General features: G+C 49.2%; 1 protein-coding gene across 2 annotated transcripts in view; it reads right to left on the minus strand.

The window, feature by feature from the left end:
* Positions 1-10,041, minus strand: part of LOC101825095 (guanine nucleotide-binding protein subunit alpha-14) — a 164,013-nt gene extending 153,972 nt beyond the window's left edge. The window contains exon 1 of one of the 2 annotated variants that reach the window (XM_021225494.2): positions 8,856-10,041. In XM_021225494.2, coding sequence (XP_021081153.1) covers positions 8,856-8,979 — 124 coding nt within the window. In that variant the 5' untranslated portion in view covers positions 8,980-10,041. The remainder of the gene's footprint in view (positions 1-8,855) is intronic. The other variant, XM_021225488.2, reaches the window with a different exon arrangement.
* Positions 10,042-10,338: the final 297 nt, after the last annotated feature.

Raw genomic sequence — 10,338 nt, forward strand, 5'->3', positions numbered from 1 at the left:
TGCCTGCCTTTGCCCCTTAAGAAGTCTCTAGGGGTTCGAGGCCAGGCTGGACCAACAACCTCCAAAACAATACAGAGAAACCCTGTCTCGTAAAACCAAAAAAAAAAAAAAAAGGAAAAAAAAAGAAGTCTCTAGGGACTGCTGTGCTATGGACGGAAGTAGGTCATCTGTCTGGTGGGTAGGGCTCATTTACTGCAGGTACAGAGAGAGCCACACTATCTTTTGAAGCATATTTTGGCCTGAAACTATTAATCATCTTCCTATTAACATCTATTTTATAGTGAGCACAACACTCTGATGAAGACTTACAGCATAAAAGTTCAATGAAATCCTGCCCAAAGGGTCCTGCATATTATCTCAGATCCTGAGAATACCATCCACTGTCCGCACCCATCTCCCCTGAGAGTCGGAGAGTTTGTGCTGCTCTCTCGCTGGCTTGTGGACCATCCAAGCCCTAGCTTGTGAACAGCCTCTCGCAACCATCCTGTGTCCATGCATCATGAAGCCCCTCCAAAGTGACCCCTGCTCTTGTGACATTAGGCTTTTATTACAATCTTCCCATCCAGTCCCTTGAGAAAAATGTTCCTAGTGCTGAGCGCCAGGACTGGCACTCTGAAGAAATCTGTCAGACTAAGTTAAAATTAGGAAATGAGGGGATGCTTGCCGTCATGCTTCTTTTCTTTTTCAGAAAACTATCACCTTCTACAGAGAAAGCACCATGCAGCATTGTCGCGAGTGTTCTTCTACCCAGAAACACCACAGTTAGTTTTAAGGGGAGATTTTGTTTTATCTGACCCAATAAAATCTGTTTGGACCCAGACTTTCTATTATGTAGTATAATTGGGAAAAATGACCAAAATCAATTTACAGTCTAGGAAACACTGAAAGAAATGAAAAGCAAAATGTCCCTGTTAAAATACTAATTGGAAATTTCAAACAAACCACTATGCAGCCAGTAACTGGTCAGCTGAAATGGGAGATGGCAACTCCCTGATGCCTGAAAAAAACACCAAATGATGATCAACAAGCGCTCACTGTACACAGTGTGCCAGGCAGAGATTAAAAGGCCTCATTCACAGGCAAGGAATGGCAGAGCCACGGTCTGGAAGCAACAGTCTAGACTGCATTTTCAGCTCCTACAATGTTACTGGGGCAGGACAGAAAGACACAGAGACTTCGGGGACACAGGACAGAAAGAAGCCTCTCACCCTGTGATCTAGTTTTTGTTTCTACTGGCCAAGATTCAAGGCCATCAGCACAACTGATAACATCAGAATTTCCTACAGAGATAGCGCTGGCCTTCCTAATGACATCTCCAGCAAGGATGTTAAAACAACAGGCCATGATTACTTAGGGCTGGGGCCAGAATGTTCAGGCCCAGGCCATGCATCTTAGCTGTATTACAATTCCTCTCCCCTAAACACAAACTGTGAGCCTTGTAAAAACCACCCTCATTAACAAAAAGAATGTTTCTGTATTTGTAAATATAATTTAATATAATTTTAAGACAGGGCCCATCCAATTTACTACAGTTTCCAATATTGACTCTTCTGCCTCCACCTCCCACACTGTTCCACCAGCTAGGAAATCCTTTAAGATAAGAGAAATAAACCAACTCACGTTTTTCTACTTGGTTTTTAAATGTGGCTGAAACCTTGTCAATTACCCATGTTTGACTTGCACTCCTTTTTTTTTTTAAAGACCTGTTGTGGTGGTTACTGTTATTGACAATTTGACAGGATCTGGGTCATCTTTGAGGAATTATAGGTCACTCTCTGCACGAAGCTGAGTGAGCACAGGTGGCCATCACTCTGCACGAAGCTGAGTGAACACAGGTGGTCATCACTCTGCACGAAGCTGAGTGAACACAGGTGGTCATCACTCTGCACGAAGCTGAGTGAACACAGGTGGCCATCACTCTGCACGAAGCTGACTGAGCATTCCGAAGCTGAGTGAGCACAGGTGGTCATCACTCTGCACGAAGCTGAGTGAGCATTCTGCTGCTTGACTGTGAATGCAATGTGACCTGCTGCCTCATGCTCCTGTCTCTGGAATTTGCCTACCACAATGGAACTGTGAGCCAAATGAATCCTTCCTTGCTGATGTTGCTGTTGTCAGGGTGTTTTATCACAGTAATAATGAATGACTGTGACCTCCTCTTCCTTCTGAACGCCAGACTGAAGCATGCATTATCCCATGTCTCTACTTAATAAACTCATTAACTTCGCGTCACTCTGGCTTCTCCTGAAATGCTGTTCTGTGCCATAGCCAAGGATAGCTTTACCTAAGTGAAGAGGGCTAAGAAGAATTCACGGGCAATGGCCGCTGCCATAGGGTGTGTCTTCCCACCACATGTTGACACTGTGGGCTGAATTATACCCTCCTGTCAACATGTATTTGTCCAAGTCTCACCCGCCAATACTTTAGAGAATAACTGTACTTGGAAATAATGTCTTTAAAGAGATGATTAATATAAAGCAAGGCCTTTAAAGTCCAATGCAAGAGGACTAGACTCCCTGTGGGAGGAAGAAAAAATAACAAGAATGAACATGCATGGCTGAAAGGCCACGGGAGGACATGGCAAGGCTCCTATCTACAAGCCAAAGTGAAAAGCCTCAAGATTAAACAAACCTGCCTGCACCTGGACCTGTGGACTCCGGCTTCCAGCCTGGAAGGAAATCAATTCCCATTGCCTAAGCCTCAAAAGATGTAGCACTTTATCATGGTGGTCCTGCCAGAAGATGCAATAAATATAAGAACCACATCCCCTTCCTTCCAGAAAGTTCCAAGATGAATTCTATGTCCAAGTTTAGCAGTCAGGGTGATGAAGAACACTCAAGTCAATTACTAAGCAACATTTCACCAAACCTCTCAGAATGCTAAAATCAAATGAAGACAATTCTTTCATTTAATTGCTATTGTCTAGATACAAAGTTTTCTGCACTGACAATACTGCCTATCAGTGGTGGTGTTTGATTGTTTTACTTTTTCACAGAAATTTGTTGCCATGTAATTCGTGTTCATTCTACAAGGATTAGAAAACAGAACAGAAAATTCCATCATCGTTTTAGCTAGTTTTATATAGTTAGTTTCTGTCAACTTGACACAAGCTAAAGTCATCTGAGAGGAGGGTGCTTCGATTGAGAAAATGCTTGTATACGAACAGGCTGTAAACAAGCCTGTGAGGCATTTTCTTAATTAGTGATTGACAGGGAAGAGCCAGGCCCTTTAAAGGTGGTTCCATCCCTGAGCTGGTGGTCCTGGGTTCTATAAGAAAGCCGGTTGAGCAAACCATGATGAGCAAGCCAGTAAGCAACACCCTCCATGGCCTCTGCATTAGACTCTGCCTCCAGGTTCCTGCCCTGTTCCTATCCTGACTTGCTTCAATGCTGAGCAGTGATGTGGGAATGTAAGCCAAATAAATCCTTTCTTTCCCAAGTTCCTTTGGTCATGGTGTTTCACCAAAGTAACCCTATAAGATGATCATTTATGCAGAGAGCCATTGTCTTGGGATCTGCCTCCCATGTATGTGTCCACATGAAGTGTACATGTTTTGTTTGGGTGAAATGGAGTGCTCATGTCATGCCTATAGACCCCTCACCTCCATGTGGTGTTAAAGTAGGAAAAACCTCCTGGTCAAGAGAAGAGAATTACCAGTCTGAAGGGAGACCTAACATTTCAATTGGACAGGGTAGTTCATTTGGCCAAGGGATCACCCCTAAGAAAGCAGGTTCACCTTCAGCCATACTCCAGAGTTAAGTGGGATAATTAGTTCTTTGATGAGATGCCTCACTTCTTCCCAGAATCCCTCTGTAGCTTGTAAGTCAGTTCAATTCCTTTGATTATTCAGAAAAAACATAACTTGTCTTTTCCTTCTCTTTTTGAAGCATGCTCTTCTCAACTGGTTGAGCTTCTTTTCTCAATATTGTGGGCTTTACTCTGTCTCCAGAGCAGCAGTTCTTAACCCGTGGGTCGCCAACACTTTGGGGTCAAACAGCCCTTTCACAGGGGCCGCCTAAGACCATTGGAAGGCACAGAGATTTACATTAGGATTCACAACAATAGCAAAGTTACAGTTACAAAGTAGCAACAACAATAATTTTATGTTTGGAAGGCCACCACGACATGAGGAACTGTGTTGAAGGTCACCGCATTAGGAAGGTTGAGGAGCTCTAGAGCCTCCCCCTCCCACACTGTGGTGGCTTGTCTGCCTGTATCTGACCTCCATGTCAGCTGAAACAGAACGGGCTGCTTCCCCTATTCCCTCCATTCCCTCCTCCAGGCAGCTGCTAGTTTTCCCTCCTCTTCCCTCTCCTGCCTCTCCCTTCCCCTTCCCTCCCTTCCCATTCCCCCCTCCTCCATTCCCTTCCCTCCTCCTCTCCTTTAAACTAAATAAACTCATCCTTGAGCTTTTTTGAGTTCTTTTTTCCCCCATGAGACAGGGTTTCTCTGTCTAGCCCTGGCTGTCCTGTAACTCTATAGACCAGGCTGGCCTCGAACTCAGAGATCCACCTGACACTGCCTCCTGAGTGCTGGGATTAAAGACATGTGTCACCACCAGCAAGCTTTTAGTCCATCCTTAAAGAGGGTAGCCCCAATTTCCCCTGGATCAGTGGTGTCCAGCCAGATTCTCAGCATGTGCCTGGTCAGCGATGGTCACTCTGGGACTAAGGCTGCAGGGACCAGTCAGAGACGGGTACTCTGCGGGAACCAGCCAGCCGAGCACTGCTCCACCCTTGCATGTATGTCTCAGGACACTTTCTTGCAGTGATTTTGAGAAGTCCCAGAAACGCTTACTCAGTCTGCCTACGTGTCCTTTGCCATTCCTGGAATGCTGCAACTGTTCCGTAGCCCTAGGCTTCAGTCCCAGCTCTCAGCAAGCAGGAGGCTGTTCTCCAAAGTAAGAACCTGAAAGGAGGCCCTCCGTTCCCCCAGGAGGAGTATGTTAGAAGGTGCATTATCAGACTGTAGTCACCTGAAGATAAGTCACAGAAACCTTGGCACACAGAAGAACATGGCTTTGGGAAGCCCTGTGAGCTACCCTCAGGCTGTGCTAGGCTGTGGCTCACCTGACAAGCTTTTGCACCAACCCTCACCACAAGGCAAACATCTTCTCTAGGTGAGAGCATTTCTACTTAGTAGGGCAGTCCTGGTTTCTCACTTGATAGCCATCATGGCCTATGATAAATGAGACTTGGGATCTGTGTCCAGGCCTCTGTATTCACAATTACCCTCCATTCACCAAGTGCCATAAGAGCCACACTCTGTCTGATGACCTCATCTTCTCTTCCCAGGCTATTGCTTCTGCCACTGCCACCAGCACCCTCTCCTAGAGTGGCTCACCCTACAGGAGGCTGGGGAACCATCCTGGGTGCCCAATAGTCACATATACACATCCCGGATGTAGAGTGGAATATGGGTCAGTGGGGCCTGGGTATTCTGCTGGAACCAGGATCCCAAAAAGAGGTAGGTAGGAAGAGGTGTTGAGGTCCCAAGGGTGGAGCCCCTTACCAGCACCCAAGTTTCACTCTGAGGATCCCTTCATCAGCAAACCACCCCAACTCTGCCCATCTCAGGGTCCAGGCTAGGGGCAAAGCAGGAAAGTCAGTAGTGACTCTGGTTGGGAAGTGAAGTCACAGAAAGATGTCAGGCCACAGAGGCCACAGTCCACAAAGAACATATTTGTTTCCACCAGTGGCTCTCCTCTTCCCCTAGGTTTAAAACCTCAAGACTAGAAAAGATGCTCACCAGCCTTAGGACAGGATTTAAGGCTAACTGCATCCCTACTCACAAGGGCATCCCTGGAGCTCCCAGCACACACTGCCTGGTCAGAGCTGGTGGCTGCTTCCCAGAGGCAGCTGATGGAGCAGCATGGAGCTAGCTGTGTAGTGGGTCCTTCCTTTCTCGAGGAGCTGCTACTGCTATCTCTGGACCGAGTTCATTGAGCTCTACTGACCTGGGCTGATGGGCCACCCTGTCTGCAGCCTCAGCTCTCATGGATGTCTCGGTTTCTCCTTAGGCAAAATGGCCTGTGGCTGTGCATCTGTCTTTAAGAACACCACACTCCTTTGGTCCAGCCTCAGCCTCGGTAATCAAGGTCTGGCAAGGGTGTCAGTATGGAGGAATGTCCATTCCTTTCCCATTCCAGCCATAGAGGCCTGTAGAATGGTGAGCTCCCAGGCACATGGCTCAGAGGCACAAGTCTATACCTCCCCATTGGTGCACAGAACACATAATGCCATCACTTTTCCAGTGTCATTAGAACTATTTGTTTTTATCCAGTCTTGTCCAATTAGAAGGACTTTCTACTAAATTCAACTGTATCCTTTATTGTCTTCATTTCTTCCTGTTGAGAAAGCATTTCACCAACATCTTGCAACCACCAGCTGTAACCCGACAACTTGTGTCCCTCAGTACTGTATAGTGACTTAGACTTTTACTGAGCTCAGTTAGGACTCTGCTCCTCTACAGTACACTTCAGAAACACCCTCACCCCAGCTCTCGACACATGTGTCATTGTGAGAGTCTGTGGCTTCTCGGAACATACTCCACACAGGATCCCAAAGACCCATGTATGAAGTGGGGCTTTTTTGTCTGAGACACATGACCAGTGAATGATCTAATCCAGCCACTGTAGAAACTCTGGTGAGGTTTCCACTCTGTGCGATTTGAGACAGGATAGCACATAACCTTCCCTGACAGTCGAATCTTTTGACTCACAGCCAGTTCCTTTAGCTTGAAACTTTGTCTATGCCATAACCCTCCAAAGATAGAAAGAACTTGGGTTTTTGTTGTTGTTGGGGTTTTTTTGTTTATTTGCTTGTTTTTTTGTTTGTTTTTTTGAGAAAGGGTTTCTCTGTATTGTTTAGGAGGCTTTCCTGGAACTCTGTAGACCAGGCTGGCTTCAGACTCACAGAGATCCACCTGCTCCTGCCTCCCAAGTGCTGGAATTAAAGGCATGCGCCACCAACGCCCGGCTAGCCCATCCTTAAGGCTCTGGTAGCATCATGGGATTTGGAGCTGTATCTTGAATGAGGACTGTGTCACCATAATGATGGAGAGAAGGGGTCAGGAGAAGTAAAACAAGGCTAGATCAGCGTGAGAGGTTTGTTAAGTGGATTCGATGGGACTCTGAGGGCAAATGAGGTACCTTTGAGCATTCCTTCCCTACTTTGTGTGTTCAAGTATATCAAATAGGCCTATTAGCAATACAGTATGGCTCATCTTACAGCATAATTTGCCTTACAAGGAGCCAGCATATGTCCAGCTCTTGGTATAGCCCTAACAGTACTTCATACACTGACACAAATCTAAATATTTCAAAGTGAACTAGAGTTTAGTCTACCCTTGACAAGAAAAAGTATGCATCTAAAGTTGAAGGAAGGCATAATTAATTACCTTAGTATTAACCAACTACAAACTGTGACACAGTACTCCATTTGACAAATCATGCTTGATGACAACCTGCAGGATTCAGCTGGAGTTCCCAGGCTCAGCACAATTCTGGATGGGCAGTTCTGGCCCTAGGGGTTGTACAGAGTCTCTTCCCACCCACACCCCATAATCTGCCCCCCTTAGGAACTCTTAGGTACACCTGTGGACCCCAGTCCACAGGCCCAAGCTCCTTGCTTGCCAGCCTCAGCAAACAGCCTCCCTTTGGACATCCCTCTGGGGTCAGGTCTCTTCTCCTCCCTGGCGAAGACCCTAACAGTAAGCTAAGAATCCTTAGGGCAGGGAATTTCCTCTGGCCTTAGAGGAGAGGCAGGTATGGGGAATCTGGTGGTCAACCCTTTGGACTTAAGGGTCTGAGGAAAGCCAGAGGAGGCCCTGGCTTTAAATCCAGGAGTACAGACCAGGGAGGTTTTTTAAACCCAGGAGTAGGGGTTACATAGTGGAGGGTGTCCTTGCCTAGGTGTGAAGGCAGAACGGACTAAAAGGCCTCTCCAGGTCAATCTGTCTTTTCTTTGCCGTTCTTGAAATGTGACTACTTGAAGATAATTAAGCACAGTAAGAGATGAGGAAACAACTTGAAATACTTGCAACTGTTTAGGGAGGAATGGGGGAAAAAAGCCAGTATTCACCAGTGGATGGACTGAAGGACATTATAGACCAGGAGAGAGAGATCCTTGCCTTGGGAAATGAATCGCGTCTTAAAGTCTTTTCTTTTTGTTTTTGAAACATTTCTACAGAGACCTTCCAAGAATCGCCGAGGCACTGATAGAGGTAGCAAAGTTGAAAAGGTAGGCCAAGGGAGGGTTAAGCCTGCTCTCTCTCTGTGGGCTCTGGGAGACAACCAGCAGAAAGCATTGTGTCTCAAGAGCGAATAACAGTAGGGGCTTCACTTCCATGGCTGTTTTCCCTTTCTTCAAATTTGTCCGTTGCTAGAGTTTCCTTTGTCAGTTCTTTCTGTGGGGACAGAGACTTCCCACATGGCCTTACTTGGCAGGTAAAAAACTGGGCTGCAGGTAGCACCTGCAGTCAGAACCCAAGGAGAGCAGGACCTAAACTGCATGCCGGGCAGTTCCCCACTACCCAGGTTGGGGTTCTGCAGCAACCGCCAGTGCTGGGAGCCCGAGGGTGAAGGGGACAGTGCGAGCGGGAAAACAGACAAGAGTCTAAGGGCTGAGGCTCGGCCAGGCCGGGCCCTGTTCTGAGATGTTGGGAGTCGGGGGTCGAAAGTCACCCAGCCCCAGGTGAAAAAGACCCGCGCTTTACTAAGCCCGGAGATGGTGGCATCTGTGAGCCGCGGAGGGAAGGGAGGAAAGGACAGCACGCCACAGGGCTTGCTCGGCGGGACGGGAAGGAGCCCGGATGCGAACATCGGAGCTGCCCGGCGGATAAACGCCGCCACTCACCCAGCAGCAGCAGCTTGAGCTCACGGCGTGCGTCCTTCTTGTCGCGGCGAAGCTGTCGTTCGATCTCCGCGCTGATGCGCTGCGACTCTTTCTCCTCTGCAGACAGACAGCAGCAGCCGGCCATGGTTTGCCGCTCCGACGGGGCGACAGGAACCCCGCGTTTACCGCCGGGCCGCGCGGATTATCCGCGCCAGGCGCGGGGTTTGGAGAGGAAACAGCTGAACCTACTACGGTTTGAAGTAACAGACCCGGAGCGCCTCCCGGGCTTAACCTTTCTCGAAGGCAGTTCCACCCGAGCGCTCGTGCGGTCCGGGATCTGGCACCCAGCCCCGGGCTCGTGCAGGAGAGAAGAGTGAGCTGGGCTGTGTGAGCCGCGCTGTCTTCAGAAGATGCGCGCCCCCGGGATCTGTAGCTGGGCAGACAGTTAGGCAGCTCAGACGGCGAATCAGAAGTTGGGGCGTCGGTGCTGTTGGGATAGTAGTCTCTCCGGGTCTGGGAGTGTCGCAGGCTAGTAGCAGGCGTGGCGTGGCTTGCAGACAACGGACCAGCTAGCCTCTCTCTGCAAAGTTCCGAAAATCTCTGCAGTTACGGTAGACTCTGGCCGAATAGAAGATTCGACCAGCACTGATGGCTCCAAGTGGTAGGAGGAGGCGGGGCGTATCGAACCTACAGCCCTAGATTCTGCGGGAGTTGCCCCTAGGCCTTCCCCAAGCCTATGGCGCCTGGGGAAAAAGGAGAACGACTAAGAGGCTAGGTAGGGCGCGGAGCAGCCTCACACCTGCCCCTTTGGCGGTGGCGCCCTAGTGCAGGCAGGGCCACTTGCCAAGCTTGCTGTAACCAGCAGGCACTGGCTGCCAGGCCCTTCCCGCGGCCAGATCCGGGTTCCGACAGGTGAGGGAGTTCGCTAACTCCCAGCCTCAGTGCCAGGGTGGAGGCAGAGCATTAGCAGACCTGAGCCAGACTGCAGGCAGGACACACACTGCATACTAGCAGCTAGGCTCTGGCCTCCCCTCCCATCTGAGGCTGAGCCTTGCCCACCAGCCTCTCCACCGCTCACACTTGGGGGTTCCTAGACCGGCTCCCTCCGCTTCCCGGATGCCCCAGCCCAACCTGGACTTGGTGCAAACCCTGGTCCAGCTTGAAGCCTGCTGTCTAGTGCAGACCGGCCGGGTGGCTCTGCTAGGAACTGCAGCCGCCTCTGGGGTCCGGTAAAAGAGCAGTGAGCGGGTTAATGCCTCCCAGCCCTTCCCACCTCTCAGCACCGGATGGGGGGGCTGGGGACTGGAAGGGTGAGGGTGGAAAAAACGTCTAGCTGCTTTGCATTTGGTGATAGAAAAGACTCCTGCTTTGTAGAAAGAGTTGGCACCTTCCGGACACACCTGGCAGTTCCCTGCTCAGCCCTGAGGCCACACTGCCGCCTTAGGACAACTCCTGGAACACCGCCAGTAAAATCTGAACGCACCCTCGACAACTCAAAAGGAAA

Source organism: Mesocricetus auratus, unplaced genomic scaffold, assembly GCF_017639785.1.
Source record: "Mesocricetus auratus isolate SY011 unplaced genomic scaffold, BCM_Maur_2.0 Super-Scaffold_4256, whole genome shotgun sequence".
Classification (NCBI taxonomy): domain Eukaryota; kingdom Metazoa; phylum Chordata; class Mammalia; order Rodentia; family Cricetidae; genus Mesocricetus; species Mesocricetus auratus.